General features: G+C 31.0%; 4 protein-coding genes across 9 annotated transcripts in view; 3 read left to right on the plus strand and 1 right to left on the minus strand.

Annotated features, from left to right (window-relative positions):
* Positions 1 to 21942, minus strand: part of LOC126773785 (protein kinase C, brain isozyme) — a 519888-nt gene that overhangs the window by 260075 nt on the left and 237871 nt on the right. For 3 of the 4 annotated variants that reach the window (XR_007669771.1, XR_007669772.1, XR_007669773.1), the window contains exons 11-13: positions 20384 to 20548; positions 19594 to 19754; positions 18087 to 19438 (exon numbers count right to left, since the gene is read on the minus strand). Coding sequence is in view for 1 of the 4 variants with exons in the window: in XM_050494939.1 (XP_050350896.1) it covers positions 19602 to 19754; positions 20384 to 20548 (318 nt within the window). In the remaining 3 variants the exon portion in view is untranslated. Of the gene's footprint in view, positions 1 to 13801; positions 19439 to 19593; positions 19755 to 20383; positions 20549 to 21942 lie in introns of those variants that run through there. The other variant, XM_050494939.1, reaches the window with a different exon arrangement.
* Positions 1 to 21942, plus strand: part of LOC126773860 (uncharacterized) — a 381320-nt gene that overhangs the window by 102211 nt on the left and 257167 nt on the right. The gene's annotated exons all lie outside the window — the stretch shown is intronic.
* LOC126773862 (SUZ domain-containing protein 1-like) lies at positions 598 to 4653 on the plus strand. 2 transcript variants are annotated; one of them, XM_050495083.1, is made up of 3 exons: positions 598 to 657; positions 749 to 1032; positions 1085 to 4653. In XM_050495083.1, the coding sequence occupies exons 1-3, from the start codon at positions 598 to 600 to the stop codon at positions 1335 to 1337; spliced, it is 597 nt and encodes a 198-aa protein (XP_050351040.1). In that variant the 3' UTR covers positions 1338 to 4653. The 2 variants fall into 2 exon arrangements, with proteins under 2 accessions (XP_050351040.1, XP_050351041.1); XM_050495084.1 differs by having other exon boundaries at positions 1103 to 4653.
* Positions 7895 to 13437, plus strand: LOC126773863 (tetratricopeptide repeat protein 36 homolog). Its single transcript, XM_050495085.1, has 4 exons — positions 7895 to 8107; positions 11952 to 12131; positions 12393 to 12568; positions 12764 to 13437. Exons 1-4 carry the CDS (start codon positions 7990 to 7992, stop codon positions 12845 to 12847), a joined length of 558 nt encoding a protein of 185 aa, XP_050351042.1. The 5' UTR covers positions 7895 to 7989; the 3' UTR covers positions 12848 to 13437.

Below are 21942 nucleotides of genomic sequence, written 5' to 3' on the forward strand. Positions count from 1 at the left end.
TGACACCGCAAGATTCGACTACATTGTTATTTCACCATTCATTGCTTTACTCGTTTATAAACCATTATAATTATAACGAGTATATGCACAATTAAAGAAAGGAATTGAAATGCAGCAGTAATTATGTCTGCCTTACACCTGTATGTTAAGCAAATATATATTATGAAATATATTTGCAATTAAAACAAGAGCTTTAAATGTTTTTATTGAAATATGCTTTTGAATAGACGTACGTATCAAATTCGCTTGATAAATGAATTATTATTATACATATGTGTGTATCATAACTTAACGTGTTTTTCTATATAATTATAAATTTATAATTATTATTGTTCGAAATACAAGTAGCCAACAATATTCAAAGGTGAAATATATTCTGAAAAAACCTAAAACTAAGTAGGATTAATAAACTATACTAAATCATTTTTAAATAATCGAATAAGACGCGTTCAAGATCTATAAATTATTATTAACCTTGTTATTAAGATTATGCTTAAACTATACAAGGATGTTGCCCGCTTTGATTGATATAGCGTCACATTTTATTTTCCGTACTGGCAAAGCTTAAATATATTTGTCAGTTATACACACAGCAACATGGCGGCGCAAGATGAAGTTGACGTATGTGAAAGTTGGGAGGATATGGACGAAATTGGCGTAAGTTTATTTGTGAAAACTAATTCTAATGTTACGTATCCTTAATAAAAAGGTTAAGTGACTTAACTGTAAATAAAATATCTGGTTTCAGTTAGACCGGAAGATCAAACTTATGTCTAGTGTTCCACCGCTGAAAGGTTGCAAGGTTACAAGCGTAATTGTAGAAGAGAGCGCGTGTATTGGGTCTCAGTGCGTTATGCCGGAGCCAGCTATTCGTATATTAAAGCGTCCGTCGTCATTGGGAAGCGGGCAGCTTAATGGAGAAAGCCGCGCGCGCCCTGTAAAAACATTGGAACAAAGGCAGAAAGAGTATGAGGAGGCTCGTTTAAGGATACTCGGCGAAGCGCGAAGCCCAGAGGACGTTATCGATGATAAGTAAGCAAATATTATTTTGTCGAAATTTTAATTTATTGTAAGTTTTTTAAAGAGTTACAATTTGTTTCAGCCTCACCCGGCTACAAGATAAATTACAAGCAAACAATCTCAATGAAAATCAAAGTGGTGGTAAAAGTAAAAACTGTCACAATGATAATAATAAGAGCAAAGAGAAAAAAGTCCTTGTAAGGTTACCACCGGGTGCTACTGTAGCTGGTGTCTACCCTTCACCCCCACCACCTGGAGTCCTTGTTATTAGAACTCCTAGAGGTCCAGATGGTACCAAAGGTTTTGTGCGGAGGTAGCAGTACATTTATGCTAATATTAATATTATTATAATCCATCCAATAATTTCATCATTATAGTCCATTGGACTTATATGTTTTGGAAGGTATGAAAAGTGGTTATGTTATTTCACAATTTCTTAACACAACACATAGTCTTATTCCTTCTTATTACTTTAATAATACTGTATTTGTATCACATATTGTGATTATATAAACAATATACTGTTAATACAATTGAAACTTGCAATCATTAAGTTTCTACTTTGCGAGTAAATATTCTCAATATAAATGCCAAAGAAGAAATTGTGAAATATACAACTAATTATGAGTGCTCATTTCAGGGAACAAATTATATATATTGTAATGTTACAATATTTTAGATAGACAACAAATTTATGAGATAGACCCACTCAAAGTCAATCGAAAGAGGTTTGAATCAAAATGTATTATTAAAAATTCATATTTTAAAAATTGCCACTCATTCTTATGTCAAGGTGTTAGATTGTTGAATAATTCAGTCATAATGTTTATTCATTATTTATACAGTTCATAATTATCGATATTACTTTTAATACTTTATTACATTCCACATAAAAATTGAAGAAAGTTGCCTCAAGGGATAGCATGTGTGGTTTTTAAATGAGCACATAACTTTTATAAATGATTACTTTTCTAATTGATGAATCAGAAAAACGAAATTTATCTATGTGTGTGTTGTGAAAGGTATTTATTATGTATATACAGTTGTGGTCATATAATTAAGAACGATTTGATTTTCCAGATTTTTTTTATCTAAATCATGTCCTGTGTTGTTATGTATTTCTTCTTAAAAGTAACTAGTTACGTTATGAAATAGCGACATGAATAGAGTGAACGGTATTAGTAATATAGAGTAAAATCGTTAACAATTTTTTTTTTTTACAAATTTTATTTATTCTCTATAGTAACAAATTCAAATAGTAATGCTGCACAAATAAATAAGAACGATTTATTAAATTGCTCTGAGAGTTGTTTTATATGAAAATTAGATTAAATAAATCACAAGAAGTGATTAAAATAAAAATTAATAGTTAGTCGCAAAAAAAGCGGAGATGGCCTAGTGGTTACAATGCGTGAATCTTAACTGATGAATGTGGGTTCAAACCCAGGCAAGCAATAAAATATTCTATTCTCAGCTTATTAGACCCTTTTAAAAGGATTTTGTTTTGCCAAACAAATGATGTGTCAATTGTCTCGACTTAATGACTTTCTCTGTTTAGGTACACGCAAGACATTTGAAGTAGTTTGATATGTGGTAAAATACTTCACAGTGTGGAAAATCATCATTTTTGATCATTGCAGATGGTAGGCTATCTTTTTACACGACCAATTCTTCTCGCGAAGTTTTTTTTTTACTTACCTTATACATTTTTCACAACTTTTATTTTTCCCCATTGTTTTCATATGAAGCAATCACCTTTAAGACTTTTACAGCACTAGATGGAGTCAAATAATATTAATAGTAACCTACAACCACAGAGCCACAGTGTGTTCTCTATTTAAATTCAAATAAAAAAAAAACTATTCAGTATTTTTAATTATGTGACCAGCCAGTAAGTATTTTATTGGTTCAGATCTAATCTATAAAGTTTATCTATTTATTTTTTAGCCAATCATGTGTATGTATCAATGAAAAAATAAAAAAATTAAACTAAAGGAATAATAATTATTTTTTTGTGGAATGTAATATGTGAGACAATACTCATTTATATGTATAAATGAATATGCAGAAATCTTGGCCAAGCTTAATATTATTCGAGGCAAAGAAAAAAAATTATGGTGTAAGCCTCTTTATTCATCAGCTTAATAACATACAATAATGTTACATAAAGTACATATAATTACATATAAATAACCTTCTCCTCAAAAAGAGGAGAGGAGGCCTTTAGCCCAGCAGTGGGACATTCACAGGCTGTTACGGTAATTAGCGTTGCAGAGGAGTTACTTGAAGAGCCATTGGTTGCCTTGTTGGACTAGTGGCTATATATGAGGCCACAGACTGAAATCTTTAGTTCAAACCTCAGCCTGTTAGCTCACAACTGGTTTAAAAAGTTATTGGGTTTTTCTGCCATCCCATTGGATTATGAGAGTGAGGAAATATTGAGTGCATCTGTGTTTACCCACACACTTGTGGGCTAATCATGCCAGAGATTACAAGATTTATTTTTAAAAAACATGCTTACTTTAAGAAATCTCAGTGTTGTTTGCAGTTTAAGAATTGTCTTACATTTGATCTTTCATTTAATATGCCTCTAATATCCACTTTATCATTATCAAAAGCCTTTATATAAGAATTTGTGGTAATTATCCATAACTTATTGTTTTTCATACCTCTTGCCCTGGAGTTTTTTTGTGCTAAATGATACGAAATCTTTTATATCTAGCTTTTTTACATAATTATAAAATGTTATAGTGTAAGAATAATGTCATTTGTATATTTTAGGCTATTATTGTTCTAGTTTAATGTGTTTACTGCTTTAAAATTCTGATATCATCGAAAGAATTATGTTAAAGAAACAATAACATTGATATTAAGACTTATAAAGTTTCAAAGTAAATCTAATGTGGGGTGCTTTACGTCCCTAGAGCAGGTGTCAACATCTTAATTCTCATGGTGCACAAAGCTTTATCGGAAATTTTATATCTTGTCGTGTCTTTGTATGACTGATATTGTCATGTATATTTGGAGTACACAACTACGACCATACAGCCTAGTCATTTGTTTAGTTGTTTTGGGAACAATATAATGAAACTTGTAAGAAAACCTTCTTGGAGACAATCTTTAAACTAAATTGAATAAAGTTTCGATGTAATTGCACCGAGTGTGCAAAATTTCAGCCTGATTAATTAGAGGAGACTACGGTACATCTTGCAAAATCCATTGTCTAAATTTGAATAAAATAAATAAAAGCTTGTAACATTTCAAATAATTTCTTCATTTCTTGGCAACACTAGTCATGACAGATATAAATTTTCTTTTAAAGCTTTATATATAATTCAGTAATATTATTTAGATTACAGTTATTATGTAAAATTCACAATGTATTTTGTTGATTGAAAAAAATTACGTTGATTATATTATCTGTCCTCTTCGTCAAGAAAAAAAAAGCTATTCTTAACTGTGATAAACATTTTGATGTAATCTAAATAAAATCTGACATTAAATTTAGGTTAGCTTACCATTATACTTGAGGATTGTGATATAGAAATAATCATCTATAACAAGCCTTATTATCCCATCTTTTATTTAAAAAATAGGTTAATAAATAATATAATTTTAAATATTTAAAGATTCTTTGGCCAAAAGTATTGGATATTTAATTAGATTTTTAAAATAAGTCAATAGAAAATTCGTACTAAACATAATTATAATACATAAGTAATATAGTATGGTTTATTTTCAGTCTAATAATTTTTCAACTGGATTCAATCTATATGCATTACCATAAAATTTATTTAAAAAAATATTATTAGTTGAAATGATGGCTTCAAAATGGTAAATTTTAAAGAGCTTAAAATGGGAATCGTTACTTACCTATTTTTGTATATATATAACCTTTTATATAACAATTGACTAGTTGATATATTTTTTACAAAGAAGTGACGTAAGTTTAAGGCGATTTCATGTATTCAATAGGATTATTTTAGCCTTAGTGATATATGTAATAGAGAACAAATTAAAAAAATAGTTCTTTTTTGTTATTCTTAATATTTGAAAATAGAACATATTCGTTTAAATAGCAAAAGAATTGATGGTATCTGTGGAATTGATTTATCTGAGGATTATTTTCTCAGTTTCAATGATCGAAAAATGTTGCAAGAGTTTAAATATATCTCAAGATATTATAGTTATAAGTTTATCAACTGATTTGTAAATAAAATTTTGTAATACTAAATCTTATTAGTGCCAATTAACATATTTATTGCTTGCATTAGAATTCGAATACATAATAATGTTTTTTTTTTTTTCGAACATCGAAATGATCATCACAAAGCATTTATTCTTTAAGTCTATAAAGTTTTATCGATAAGACTATTAACTATGTTTTATAATATCAAACATCGATCAATTTAAATTAAATGGACTGGCATAAAATTGCTCAATAATAACGAGTCAAAACAATATATAGAACTTTTGTATAAGTATTTAAAAAAGTATCCTTACAAAAAAAAAGGCAAATAAAATTACTATGAGACAAAAAAGAAAAACTGTTTATTTGATGTTTTCGAAACACGAAGGCAAATTTTTGAGTTATTTGGATCGCATGTAATATTGCATACGTGTTTTACTTATTGAAGACCGACTTTGCCAGGCCATTAAATGTATTTTGGTCGAAGCTATCTCACCATATTTCACATAGCGGTCATCTGTACTGGACTCACCGAGCGCATTCGCACGTATTGTAACCAATATAATTTTGTCAGTTTGTATACCATTAAATAAATGACGCATGGTACCTACTAACCCTTGGAGTATATCTGCTTCGAACATTATAGTTTACGCGCATGTTACAAAGTTTCATATGAGTTTGCCTTTGATTCCGTTTTTTGGCGGTTTTCGATGAAACCATTGACTTCGTTTTACATAAAAAATGTTGCGCTCATTACAAAACATGCGTGTAACGTATACTTGCGAAGTAGTAGCATAAGTGTGCACACGGTAATTTTTGCTAATATAATAAATACTCCTTCGTAATTATTAAAATACAAGCGAATGGTCTAAGTGAGTTCTTTCTATAACATTAATATCGGTACAATTTAGAATAATCAGCGCTGTTTAACTCCGGTCGCACTTTGGACTGTTTGTGTTGTAAGTGTGTGCATTATCAGAAGGAAATTCAACGAATGAAAGTGTCACGATATTGCACATTTGTATCATGTAGCGTGTCGGAAAATTTTAAAAAGTTAACAATTGAATTGCCTGAATGAATATAAGTCAATTCGCAAACAAGAACACCAATAAAAATGTCTAAAACTGATGTGAAACAGGAACTAAATTAGATATTTTAAATCTGACATTAGTTTAAGAATAAAATGTGGCACAATATATTCAATCTTATTTATAACAGTCGAAGGTACAATTTACCTTGGAACTCAGTTTTGAGTTTGTCTAATTACCCCAATGGTTGTCCTGTCCATTGCGGTTTACTCTTTATTTTTAAGAAGTAGACGTATTAGTTTATTGATTTATATTTTAACCGAAATTATTATTAAAATTGTTGAAAATATTTGTTGTTTTTTTTTTTTGTCTACCAGTCACCATGGAATATTAATAATATTAAAAAATTGTAATTTTAAAGAATGTAGCTTTTAATAATAATTATTTAGAGAATGCATGGTGAGAGGTGAGATGACACGTGAATCTTCCGAAAATTGCGGGTTCAAGCCGGAGTTGCTGTGTTACTAATATGTAATAAAAGAATGGCTTATAAAGTTATACACTTATTACTCTTTATACCGAAAAAGAAAAACACATCGCATTATTGGTATGATAACTAGAGCAATAATATGTGGGTTATGTGGATTATAGGTAGGACAGTTCCTAAAGTCATGTACTGGAACAGTGGCGTAAATAGTTACATTTATAACGAGTTTTCGGCCGCGGCTTCGCCGGCTTGTTAATGTTGGGTATAAAAAAGCCCATGTACATTCTTGAAGCTTTAGCTTTCTTTATGCCATTATTATGACAATTTCATGAAAATCGGTTCAGTGGTTTAATCAGAGAATGGTATTATCAGATGGACAGAGACACATTTGCATTGCAAGTTCCTGTTGTCAGAGCGTCGTGGTAGCATGCGAAAGCGATCCCGTGGCGCTCCTCGTTAAGACGGAAAGGGTACCGCTGGTGTTTTAGTGGGTATTCCGATGTTCGGAGCGCACTCTGCACCTTGGACACCGGCGAGCCCCACATACCCCCACTGTTCCCGTGGGGAAACGTGTAATGCGTTTTTCCAGCATTAAAAAAAAGGTGTAAGTTACTGTTGATGATTTGTATGCACAAATAAACCACTACTCGTAAGTTTGGACTTGCCCCTATCACTGAAACTGAAACAATTACATTTTTTATTAAACCGATTTGAAGGAATAAAAGGGCGTGGTCATTTAGTAGATTGGGTAGGTATCCGCTTACTGCTTGTGAAGGGACACCAACAGCTCGAGGGACTTGGGAAACCCGTAATGAAATCCTGGATGCGACATCTATGGATCATTCATTCATTGAATATTTTCGGCTGATCAAACACAATTTCATTTGAATATTTTTGGCTGGTCAAACTCAATTTCAGAAATAGATTAATTAATTTTAACGGCTTGAATATTTTATAGTCTCGAAATTTCTCTTTTGGTACTATCGTTGAGTTTCGACTTTGATCTTACAAAATATGTGTATTCATCAGCAATTAAAATATGATATTTTCCATATAATAATTTAACGAGATAAATTATAATATTTCTATACATCTAGAGATGTTTATCGTTAGATTTCTCAGATAAGTACTACTAAACATTTCTTGCGCAACAACTTTGCTATAATGTATCCAAGTTGTCTTATTAGCATACTCGCTTAAAACACTACTGTTGACATCAAGAATCGTTACTTTATAATAGTTGAGCGACCAGTTGACTTGTGGAAATGGCTGATTTAGAAAATTTAAGTGAACGGGACCGCGCTATACTTAGAAGTATATTTGATCCAACTGCGACAATCGGCGATCTAGCTGACGATGGAGATAAATTCATCGAAGATGAAGGTAAGAAGCAGTTCGTTATACATTTATTATTAATTTCATTAAATCAAATGAACGAGAGAAAACAACGTTTATATAGAGTTGATTTAGTGGTTTCACACATGTTACATTGTTTTTTTGCGTCAATAAGTGTAATAAAGGTCATAATTATAAATCATGTTTAATTAAAATTAGTTATCTGAGAACGGTTTTGTTCATTTTGAAAACAACATATGTGAATTATGGTATATGTACTTAAGTTTACAACTTTATTTGTGAATATATTTTTTTATTATAAGTAAAGTCATTTTTGAAGTTCTATTTGCTTTTATAAGTAGAAATATGTTAGAAGTATTAGGATTTTACTCATCCCAAAGATAAATTTAAATAAATAATAACAAATATATATATATACATATATATATATATATATATATATAGCGTTTACATACGCTTATTCGTTTTTGTGACGTCGTTTAAACTACGATCGCTAAAATACAAACGATACTATCGAAGAGAATACAAACGTGAAATTTCGATTTTGCTTTAACTTTAATAGATTAAACAGTAATATATGCCATGAAAGAATCTATTAATTTCCTTAATTCTATCAGAGTGAACAACAACATAATTAGAATTTGGTCCAGTCTCCCCTGGCGTTCCACAAAGCTGCTGTACTGCATGTTCATCCATGTAGCAGAATCTCATCAGGCGTATTAAGTAGGTTTCCACACGATATTTTGCTTTTACACTGCGCACGAGATGAGACATAAACGCAGCTTCACGGTCTAGACGTTTCCGAGTACGATTGGTGAACATACATTAAATATACGCGTCGAACATATATATATTTTTAGTCCTAAGCATTTTCTGTATTATATGTAAATTAAATTAAAATAATTCCGCCGTTTTTTAGTTTTTAAAACTCAGTAGTCCTTGTCCAGTTTCATCATCAGGGCTATCTCGTGTTTATTTGTAATATCTAGCGACCGGCCAGCTATAAGCTGTGAGAAATCCGTAATCCGTAACAGCCTGTGAATGTCCCACTGCTGGGCTAAAGGCCTCCTCTCCTCTTTTTGAGGAGAAGGTTTGGAGCTTATTCCACCACGCTGCTCCAATGCGGGTTGGTAGAATTCACATGTGGCAGAATTTCAGTGAAATTAGACACATGCAGGTTTCCTCACGATGTTTTCCTTCACCGTAAAGCACGAGATGAATTATAATCACAAATTAAGCACATGAAAATTCAGTGGTGCTTGCCCGGGTTTGAACCCAGTGTGCTGTGAAGCTGTGAGAAATACCGACACTCAATTAGTGGCTTTGTCGTCGCGGTATTTGCCACCCACTTATTATATATTTAACCGACAATCAGCAATAACTACTATTGTGTGTGTGTACTCAGTTCCCAAGGTTGATGGCACATTGACGATGTAAGGAATGGTTATATAGAATACTTTTTACATCGCGAAAGTCTATCGGTTATGGTGACTATTTACTACTAGGCGACCCATCTGCCGTACCGACGAGATGGACTGTGTAAGGAATAACGTGTGACTAGAGGAAGTAATCATTGGAAGAGAAAAACAGGCGCTGAGCTGATTCGAATTTTAAATTAACAGAGATCAATAATATTCTGAGCATTGAAATGATATTTGAGTGGTTGTGATTGTGTTCGAACATTTGTTATCAATCACAAACGATTAACGGTTTTTTTTTAAATGTAACGGTTTTTTCAAAATTTATTTTTAGAGAATAATTAATATTAGTTAACGCTGAGTGACGTAGATGGGTCACTACTTTATCGGTATTAAAATAGTATTTTTTATTTGTAAAAGCAATTGTATATATTTCAAATAATATATTTATTATGACAAAAACTTATCTATTCTATACGTTGTTTGGACCTTCTTTTAAGTATGACAATATTTGTCCCAGAAGATACCGCATCTTGCATGGCATTTCATTCAAATAATTAGCTTAAGACATAATTAAACTTACATAATATAACTAATTATTGGGGTATATTTAATTTAACTTACTGTTTATTAAGTGACGTAGCGTTGGCCGGGGTGGCCATAGCCCCGGGCAGCATACGGAGTCATCGAAGTGAATATTTCTATTTTATTTATTAAATAAAAACAGTTCCCTCATTTTATGATCCTGAATCACGATTTAAACTTTTTTTACGACAATTGACATACGTACAATTTCAACAGCACGTAACAGAGGGGTCATCCCATCCCCCTAGTGGTGAGCCAGTTAACAAATCATTCAGATGATACTTCAACCAAGTTTGTCCCACTTTGGAGACTATATACTTTTTTATATTTTACGAAATACTACTCTAGTTACACTTTTTTTGCAATATGCACCTGTAAAGGTTGCTAAGCGAGGCGCAGTATGTAAAATTTAAGAATTTAAGATCCTATTGTACATTCAATTGGCAAATAAATACTTGAAATACGTATTATTAATATTCATTCTTGTATGTACCCAGTGTTATGGTAATAAAGTTATGCCTTGTAAACAACAATCTGACATTTAAGAAGGTCTTCCTGTGGGTTTCTTGCACCATTTCTTCCCATAGAAGGATGTTCTTCTCGAAGCAGTGGTAGTTAATCTGGACTTTCAATAAGTTGTACGATGTACATTAGGTCCGTTGAATAAAATATTTAAACTTTACTAATAATTAAATTTAATCATAATTCTCTAACGCATTTATCTTTTTTTAATTCCTCGTTTTCAGCAGTTAAAAAATAAATAGAGATCACGATCTTTCAACGTATTAACGTTGGATTTTTGAATATCCTTAAATATGGGAATAATAATAACAATCTTTATTTATCTTTTCCTTGAATTGTATGAACATGGACGTCTTACTGATTACTGATTTTAATGCAAAATTTATATTTAATAGATTTTGACATTACTCTGAATGTAGTTCACTTTCCTTGACTTTCCGGTGCGAAAAGTCGAGGTTTTGTGTATATTGGAAAATCTTCTTGATAACGATTTGGTGCAAATGTTAATTGTTTTTAAGTGTACCTAATATCTGTAGGTGTTTTTTCCAGAAAATTCTTTATTTACCAACATTTAATCATAATTAGCTAATCGTTATGATAAGAAGAAAAATATATTTCGGCTAGATTATGCGTATTATCCGTTCTTAGTGAACGTCTACGTCGAGGAAGGAGTAACTGTGTCTATCAGGCATATAGTTTGAGCATATAATTTAAGTTTAAGATCTCGTGATGTAATAATTAGAGAGAAGCTCGGTCGCACTGATACTAATACCAAATTAATAAAGAAAAAATTTAAGCCCGGGTGACGCGAGGCACGTTTTTCAAGCTAGTGTAGTAAGCTAATAACTCTGGCTTCGTGTATACAAAACTAGTTTCTTTTCTTAATTACTAAGCTAGCGTCTCAAGTTGGGACAGTTTAATAGAATGGAGTTCTATTTTTAAGCCAGTAACACCCCGCCACCACTGCTTTTACTATCCTGGCTTGTGTACTAGCTTCATGTAGCCGTCGAAGTATTCGATAGGCTAGTAATTAATGACCACGCGTTTTATATTTCTAACAACAACAATATTCCCAAAGTAAGTAACGAAATTAATTTTAAATTTGTACAGTTTACTGAACCGAGAAATGTAACCCGGGCATTACGTTTAAAATAAAATTATTTTCATAATAATATATTGATAGGTACAACTTGAGTTTTCAATAAGAGTACAGCATAGATAGACAGATAGATTTGCCTCGTAAGATAAGCTTATATATTGATTTTAAAAGTTAATTTTAGGCCCAAAGGTGAAAGCTTACGTTTAATAACTTAGTAATAAAAAAATCAATAATATACTTTTAATAGATACTACAGAGAAAGACGAAGACTCTAAAGCGTTATGCCTTCGAGCCGTGAATCTCGCTGAAGCTGAAAAATTGGATGAGGCGTTGGATCTCCTTAACAAAGGCATTGAGATGGCGCCGGAACGTGCTTCTGGATACAACGACAGAGCACAGGTGTTCAGACTGATGAAGAGAGACGATGGTATCTATAATATTTTTTAATGGTTAATCTTTAATCAATGTATTTAATGAATCACAACTGTATAATGTTTGTAGAAGAGAGAAAGGGATATAAGAGAAAGTATATATATGCTAATTTTATAACCTAAATTTTATATGTAAGATACACGCGTTGACCACTGAACCAATTTGACTCTTCGATTGAGACAATGTATCTCAACAAATATAAGATGTCTGACGTCATAATTCGATCTCTAATGGAGACAACATATAATAATTTCAGACGCTATGAAAGATATAGACCATGTGCTACAAGTTACTGAAGGTAAGAAAACACGTGCACGCGCTCTTGCACTATGCCAACGAGGAGTGTTACTGCGCAAGCGCGGTGCAGACGACGCCGCACGAGCCGCCTTCACGGAAGCAGCTAAGCTTGGGAGCGGTTTCGCTAAAAAACAGGTCAGTTGTCAAGTACAAAAAAAAAAGTTTCATATTTTTATATTTTCTTATTATGAAGTTTCGGTTATTTCTAAAATAACGTATATTTATATATTTGACAAAGAAATATGTAACACTAAAATAGGCAAAAATATTTTTTTTTGTAACAAATAGTAGAGAATATGGTCATATTAGTTAATGATATATAATTTACAGGTCGTCGAACTCAATCCTTACGCTGCCCTTTGTAATCAAATGCTGAGTCAAGTTATGAGAGGTGAAAAGGAAATCAAATTATAAATAATACAATTCTTAAATTAAGAAATACTTTTTCTTATTTCGTATAATAAGATCTATTTTAGGGTACGGAATAAATAAAACACTTGGAATCTAATGGATTAGAAATGTATATTATTGAGTACAATCCACGATCACATTTGAGAAAACCACACATTCCTTGGTCCAATGGACCAGACCAGAGTTACGAACTCTCCATACACAATACCACGAATCCCTCGAAAATGTCAATTTTACGTTATTTTGAAAATGGCAAATGTAACTACGATTTGAAATTCTGTAACTACGCTATTAATATTAATAATAGTAGGTATATGCAATAAAATATCAAAAGATTGTGTGAGGAATTTTTTATAAAACGTCAACTACATTATTAGAACTTTCCGCACAAAATCCTTTATACAGTAGTATTAAATTCAAAACTTGATAATATTTATATTAAAACTAGTGAGAGGCGACAACGGTACACTATAACGCGAATACAAAAGTGCACTTCGTAGAGTTAAAGTTTTTTAATAAAGTAGTAAAAAGGTTTCGCGAGCCATAATTAACATAATAAATGAACACCGACTTCTCTGCTTCATTTGTTTTTTTTTTAAATAAACATAAAACCTCTTTGGCACACGTTGCAAAGAAATGTTTTTAGAATGTTTTTAATCTGTTGTAAAAATGACGTTAAAATTGGCGCGAAACTTTTTTACTAGGTACGTGAAAGGATGATCATATCACAGAGATAGTTATAATATTGTGAGTACATTTAGTTCAAGCGTTACAGATAATGAAAAATGATAAAAGAAATAGTTATAAAAAAATAATGTTACATATAATTACGACAACATTAATAATTTATTAAATTTTTCTTTATAATTTTATTTTTACTAACCCATTGCTTCTGTAGACATAAAACTAATATGATATAGCTTAATTGTTGAATAAGAATAATACTTTTGACTCTTAAACATAAACTAAATGAGCAATGGGTCTGTATGATAAACAATTTTAGTACTTTTAACAAATCCCTATTGTACAGTATAGTAATACTGATTATTATTTAAGTCATTTTAGAATATTAAAAATTAAAAAAAAAAACATATGTAGGTATGTTATATGTAAATAAATAAATAAAATACTTCTCAATAAACATTTTTTAGATATTTAATATATTGAAATTTCACACGTCCATATCCTAGTCTAGAATGTCAAAGCGATACTCTTTTTTATTTTAGATATTATCAGATTACATTTTGTGCAATGAACCGCTGCTAGCGATTCTAGGCGATCTGCAAATCAGTTGAATAATTCGTTTGTAGAAAACACAAAAATATATAAAAGTGAATAATGAATTCGATATGTGACCAACGATTGACGGTAGATATTTGAACCTTTATCGTGCATTTTGCAGTGTTGCACTTTTATATTGTCTTGCTTAAAAATGACACTTTATATTCCACCCGTACGCTCAAGTTTTCCCGTTATTAAAAATAGTGTATATTATAATTTAATATAATTATAGGGCAACGAGTGTACTACAATTATTATGCACACAAAATTACCATAGATGCGTCAACCAAATGACATCTCTTTAGGATATTTAGACGTGTGAATATTTTCAAAAATTTTAAATTGTTATGAAATGTATTTTATTAATTTGATAAGGAAAAGCTATATTTATATTCCAATAAAATCTTATATATAAACAATAAATACAATTGCACAAAGGTAACATTTCTCTAAAAATCTTAGCTGACAGATAATTTTTCATAATAGCTTATTTATATTGCAAATCCGAGTTACCTATAGTTTTGATTTTTTAATTTTGTTGATAAGAAAACAAACTATTTATATATTTTAACATATATACGATACTAAATCAGAACTTTAGGTAACCTAACTTAGAACTTTAACATAAATCAATAACTTGATCTTGGATTCGCATTAATATAAGCCATACAGTAAAGACTCTTATCGAATAATAGTAAAATTGGTGCAATTATTAATAAAAATTTAATGTGATACAAATATTATTATGGCATTTTACTGGTGACCGAAAAATTTATTTTAAAATTCAAACTTTCAACCGAGTTATGTTTTATATTTTAGTTAAAGTAATTTATGCATAGATTGTTTATGAAGCTTCTTAACGTATCTGTCTTTGCAATGCATATATTGTATCTGTAAAAACATCTAAGTATGTATTTGCTTCAATATTAGTTTATTTATAGCTTTGATAAAGCTTTGTAAACATTTAAAATACAATGTGTTAGAAGTTCATCAACAGTAGGATAATTTTATTAATCTTGCTCATTATTAAATAATAAGTCCACTCTGTAAATATTATATAAAACTGTATGAGATATTAGTGGTAGAATTGAATTAGTTCACAATTTTTTAATCACTAGTAAAATGCCAATGAACACATAACAATGGAAACGATTTAGAAAATTACATTCCTATAATATTAGGAAAAAAATTATATACACTTTTGGCACAGGCGACGTGCATAAACTGCTAACATGACACCATTAAAATACGTTAAAAATATTAAAGAGTATACTAAAACCTGTATTAACTACGGGCTTTTACTACCTGGGTAATTAGGCCTATAAAGCGACTGCCATTGATTTTCCATATTTATTTCTACAATCTTTAATATAGTCGATATACTAAGGAATTATGAAGTACAGCTACATAATATATTAATACTATTTCAGAGACTACGCAAATTAATATCATTATTCAATAATATTCTTTTATTAAACTTATACAATTATTTTACTAGCGGGCAACACTAGCAATTGAAACTGTCACGTCGGTAAACATTTATATTGCCACGGTAGTGTGTATTGTCAGCGAATTTTATTTTTATATACGGCAAAGTTTTACGTATGTTATACAATTTATATTATATCTCCATAATATAATGTCTTTCATATAATGTTTCGCATTTGTTAGAAAGCTATATATGAAATATATTTTAAGCGAAAAAGCGTGATGGTTAAATATTAGATATCATTTGTCATAAAGGCTTAGACGTTGCAATAAAGTAAAACATGGTAACGTTATATACAAGTGAGATCTTAGCAAATATATTGGTAATATGACGTAATACCGTTAATTATGGCTACAAGTTTTATAAACTCTTTATATCTTATCTAAAAACCGACCAAGTCAGTGAAGTATATGTCGAAAGGCGTAAGCTAGCAACACTACACGATATCAGATGAAAAAAAAACTTCTATTTTTGAACTAGTTAACTAGCTATAAAAATTGGTGTTCAGAATACAGTGGCGTGGCCAAATCTCAACAACGCTGAGATAGAATATAGTAGATAAAATATATATAATTACGAATTATATATTTTAGAATAAGGCTATGAACACACAAGCCATAAATATTAAGTGTAACGCGGGTTTTACATTAAGCTAACGATTATGTATTATATATTTTGATGTTAACTATATTTATATTAAGGTTATTTGTGTCGAACTCGATTGGTTTATATTAATTTATTATCAGTATAAGCTCTGTTTATGGTCGCAATCACTTATTTTGCATATTATAGCTTATGTGTTCATTATTAACTATTTGAGATATTTTATAAACGAAAATCTATTCAGCTTAATAAACAGTAGTGTCGCGATAGTTTGTTAAATTGTGATCAATAATGTTGAATCTATATCTATGTAAGCTAGCTAGCTGGGTGAGCATTAAGAAACACTTTTAATAATAGCCAATATTGACAGAAGACAACGTTCGTCCTCCAACGTTACGCAACAACGTCACTTGTTGACATTGAAATATTTAAAGTAAATTTATTAAAAGTGTTTTTAATAATAAAGGTTGGTTGGGGATAGTGCAATTGTATTTAAAACACACATGTACTACGAACATCATAAAATTCGTTAAATCAAATAATAAAAACAAATAAACATTTGTCTATTAATAGACCGCTCAAAAAAAAGTTTTATTATATTAAATATTCTTAGTATAGAAGTTGTTTCTATATTACCCTGATATGTATTTTTTATAGAATAACACTGCTCATTTATACTATATCATTTTACCATAGACTAAATAATGTCGATCAGATCATTCACATCAAATCAGCTGACGTTGTCAAAATTATATTAGTCTATGGATAGTGTGAACACTTCATAGAGTTACTTATGAATGTTTATATATTACATTCTTCTCTTTATTTCCTCTAGTCGGTGATGTATACCGCTGTAATTATTATTCTACGGGTTCATATCAAAAATTAAACCTTAGAGGTTACATTTTACAAAAAAAATGCATCCAATTGTCTATGGTTGAAGTACACATGTGTTTGTAATAATGCACGGATGGGGGTAAGCGCAAAGGCGCTCTACTTGACTCCCTCTCCAGCTGATTATAACTATACGTCGACACATTTTCATATATTAATCTAATAAAATTAAAATGGCTAAATAAATATTTATCAAATAAACTCACAATAAAAGAAAAGCAGCATTATGTAAAGTTACTGCTTTTGTAAATAGAGCACAATTTGAAACGGTTTTATAAAATTAAACTTAACTCGACTAGATTCAAAATTTGTCTAAGAACGCATTGAGCGTTTGATTAAACATCATCAATTATGATTTTTTTTAGATGGCCTCAGATTGACTATAATTTGAAAATGAGTCGACACACTACCCTTATTTAATACTAAGCTTAAAAAATAATATTAAATATTACATCTAGAATACAGAAAAAAGAAAGCCGTTACACCGAAACTTCTAAACTCGGCGAAGTAAACGGCATCATGAACGTTATTGAAAAAACCAAAAGATGATGTACCATAAGCTTATCCCTTTAAGATTGCTTTTCCAATAACGTCCGTTGGAAGAATACTTATATATAAAAATTATAACATCTAAAATGACATTTTATTACTTTCAATTTAGAATCAACTGCTTTTCATTTAATTTAATTTCACATTTTATTTTTAAACTAGCAAGGTTACAATTTATTTATTAAATGTATTTTTAGTTTATTTATTATATAAGTAATGTTAGTAAGGCTATTTTTAATACACGTTTATTAACAGCTAACAGCTTCGTTGCGGTGTGATTAGACGATGGAATGAAAACATGAAAAATATATTAAAATAGTTTGATTAATACAAACACACAAGATTTTTGACAAAATGGTACAACGTCGTAAGGTAATCGTCTAATAAAACCGCAATTTTAAGAAAAGAACATTTACATACACACACACACACACACACACGGACACACACACACACACGGACACACACACACACACGCACACATACACACATACAAATAGTCCATTCACAGGCATCATCTAACAAAAAAATTGTTACCATTTGTAACCACACCAAAGGAAAATTATTTAAATGCATAAACAACAAACAAACTTAAATAATACCATAGACAATGAAAACTTAATGACAGCCACAATACAGCCGTATTCGCGAATTAAACGTTAAAATGTTTATAAAAATTAATGTCATGTAATAAAATAAGTTTAACTAACAATAAAAATAAATAACAATCAAATATTTGAATAGAGATTCAATTTTAATCGAGTTACTTACTCACAAGAAAATAGCATATCGCCTCGGAGATTATACAACATAATTATTTAAATTTAGCAGGAAGATAATGATCCATACTGTTATAGTAATAAAGCTCAAGATAGACGATTGAACCGCTCCAGTTAGGCGCCATCCACACGACACGATATACAATAACATTCGAATTACAAACACTGATATGTGAATGAGAAATTATACCGAAACCCAATCACACAAGTAATTACATGACACTCTGAAATGTACGCGCTAATATAGATTTTAATTACTCGCGTTTACGGATAAATTTAGTTTGTATAATTTCGTCATATGTCATTTGTTCTGTGAAAATAATAGCTTCCTATATTAACTATATTATCAAGTGGCCCCAAGATATGATATTTTAAAATTCTGTCTAAAAAAACTATTTTATTTCACGTTAATAAAAAAATCAAGTTATATAAATGTCAAAACATTATAACATTAGTGGAAGATATTTTCAATAATGGAAGCTTGTTGAATATTTTTTATCTATGTTTTATAACACAGATTAAATATAAGTTAGTAATGAGTAACCACTTATACAGCCTATAAATAAAAGAGAGCAATTCTTCTAAATAATATTAGGTATTATAATAACGACGATTTACATCCACGTAATATTGCTTTGGATAATTCGTTGAGATAAACTTTGATATTTATTGCGTTTCGAAACAATAACTATACAACTATAAAGTCATGTCGCATTGGATGGATAAAACAGTCCTTGAGTAATACTCAGGTAAATTAATTAAAAACTACGAGGAAATGAGCAAATTATTCTCTCAAATTCCTTAATTGGAACAAATAAACTTCTTCACTCTTAAAGATTAAACAAGTCAGTGTTCGAATCTGAAATGAAGTGATAATACGATGAGCGAGACAGCAAACAACGTATGCTTTAAGAGTGACGGAGAGAGTCGACAGATGAAGTTCAGGGGCCACCGCCAGGACAGCCCTTGAATTAGCTTCAATGATGCAAAAAGATGACCCTAAAATGACAAAAAAAAATACACGTACATTGAAAAAAGAACATGTAAAATAGATATAAATTAAGTTGAATATTTCAAATATTTTTTGATAATGAATAAAATAATTTATATGAGTGATTTCATTTCTTAGACACTTTGAATAAAAAGCGTCTTACCTGGATGTTCACACATGTTGCACATACTCCGGATTGAGGAAGGAAAAGCCCATGAACTCGGTTTGATCAAGATTCATCATGAACAGTTTGTCCGTCGGTGTCAGTTCCGTCTTCTCCTGAGTGAACTGCTTGTCAAAGTTGGACACATCCTTGCGATGTTTCTGTGAAATAATTTGACATATTTAATATATCCATTGTAACAGCACTTATTAGGTTTCATTCCTAACTCTAAGATATAGACACATAAAGATATGACATAGAATATTGTCATTACTTATGTAATAAAATTAATTTATATGATAGGTATTTTTTATGGTATGACGTAAATTGTAGCCAATGGTAGATTTGCGTATAGTTTTTACGAATAAGTAAATATAAGGATGTTATCAAATTGCTTCTAACGTGAACACATCCAAAACCCTTAAATAAATAATAAAGCCCAAAATCCTTAAACATTCTTTTTTTTAGAAGACCATTGTTAACAATAATTTAAAATTTATTTTTTGTCAACACTAGTAACGAAAAGTTTACACTGAAGCTTTGGAAAAAAAATATTGGGATTATGTTTTTACTAATACATGGGGTTCCGAATTTACAGTGACCATAAAATCATATGTATTTCCTTTTACATTTATGAGTAATGGTAGAATAATAGAACAAAACACACCTTAACTTTGGTGGTTTCGTAAGAGTCGACTAATGGAATTTTGTCAAGCGCAGCATTATATCGAACACGTAAGCGCCTCCACGTAAAAAGGGCATAAAAAGATAATGAACGTGCAATACTTACGATCTTAGGTTTGAAGGGCGGCTGAACATCTCTGGCCTCCACTCTGGCCCAGTCGATGCGGCGGAAGAATGCGTGAGTGCGTACGTCCTCTTCCCCTCGCAAGCCGCAACCGAGACGCTTTTGAGGATTCTTCGTGAGGAAGGATTTGCACGCGTCTTTTGCTTCCTGAAAACAGTTTAATGTTATGATAAATCGATTTATTGTAATAGTGATGAATACTTAAACATGCTTTTCGTAGAAATATAATAATAATAGTGTTTTTTTAGTAAAAAAAGCCGAGATTGCTTAGTGGTTAGAACGAGTGAATCTTAATCGATGATCGTGGGTTCAAACCCTGGAAAGCACCATTAAATTTTCATGTTCTTAATTTGTGTTTATAATTCATATCGTGCTCAACGGTTAAGGAAAACATCATGAGGAAAACTGCATGAAATCTAATTTTACTGAAATTCTGCCACATGTGCCACACCAGGCACCAACCCGCATTGGTGCAGCGTGGTGGTATAAGTTTGTTTTTTTTTTAAATTTCAGTATGGAAACACAATGTTCTCGGGATATTGTGAAATTTATTATTATTGTACAGAATCATGTTAATCATCTCAATTTTATTCCATATCAAGCCAAACTCAATCAAAGGACAAAATATTCCAAGACATTGTTAATAATGTTATTTTACTTATTATTACTCCATATACTAAGATGTGTGTGTGCGTGTGTGTGTTATGTGTATGTGGGGATGTGTTCGTGTTTTTTTCCTGGGTTGCTTCAATTCGTGTACTAGTATGGTTTGATCTTCGATAATTACTTAAGTATGTGCAATTTTAAGTAACCATAAGTTTTCTGATTGCAAAATAAATATGATTTCTTAGATAGATAAGTACAGTTAAGAAACAGTAATTATAAACTTGAATTCTTAACCTATTTCCTCTAATAATGTCCTCCACTATTATTATTTATATCACACGGTTAAAGTGGAGATGGGCTGGACACTTGGCCAGACGAGAAGACGAAAGGTGGACTAAAGTCGTCACGGAGTGGTGGCCTAGAGAAGCAAAAAGGCCAGTGGGCAGACCACCCGCCCGATGGTCAGACGATTTTAGGAAAATGGCGGGTGCTCAATGGATGCGACTAGCAAAGGCCCGGGAGAATTGGCGCGCCTATGAGGAGGCCTATGTCCAGCAGTGGATTAGTTTGGGCTGAACATGATGATTATTATTGTCAAAATAGTGGTTATAAATATATATAGATTTATAACCATTATGTTTTCTATGTAAATACAACTAGTATTTCCTTAAAAGGTAAATGTTGAAAAATGTTTAAAAAAGAATACCGTAACAGCCTGTGAATGTCCCACTGATGGGCTGACTGAAGGTTTGGAGCTTATTCCACCCCGCTGCTCCAGTGCGGGTTGGTGGAATACATATGTGGCAGAATTTCAGTGAAATTGTACACATGCAGGTTTCCTCACGATGTTTTCCTTCACCGTAAAGCACGAGATGAATTAAAATCACAAATTAAGCACATGAAAATTCAGTGGTGCTAGAACCCACGATCATCGG

Source organism: Nymphalis io, chromosome 15 (genome assembly GCF_905147045.1).
Source record: "Nymphalis io chromosome 15, ilAglIoxx1.1, whole genome shotgun sequence".
NCBI lineage: Eukaryota > Metazoa > Arthropoda > Insecta > Lepidoptera > Nymphalidae > Nymphalis > Nymphalis io.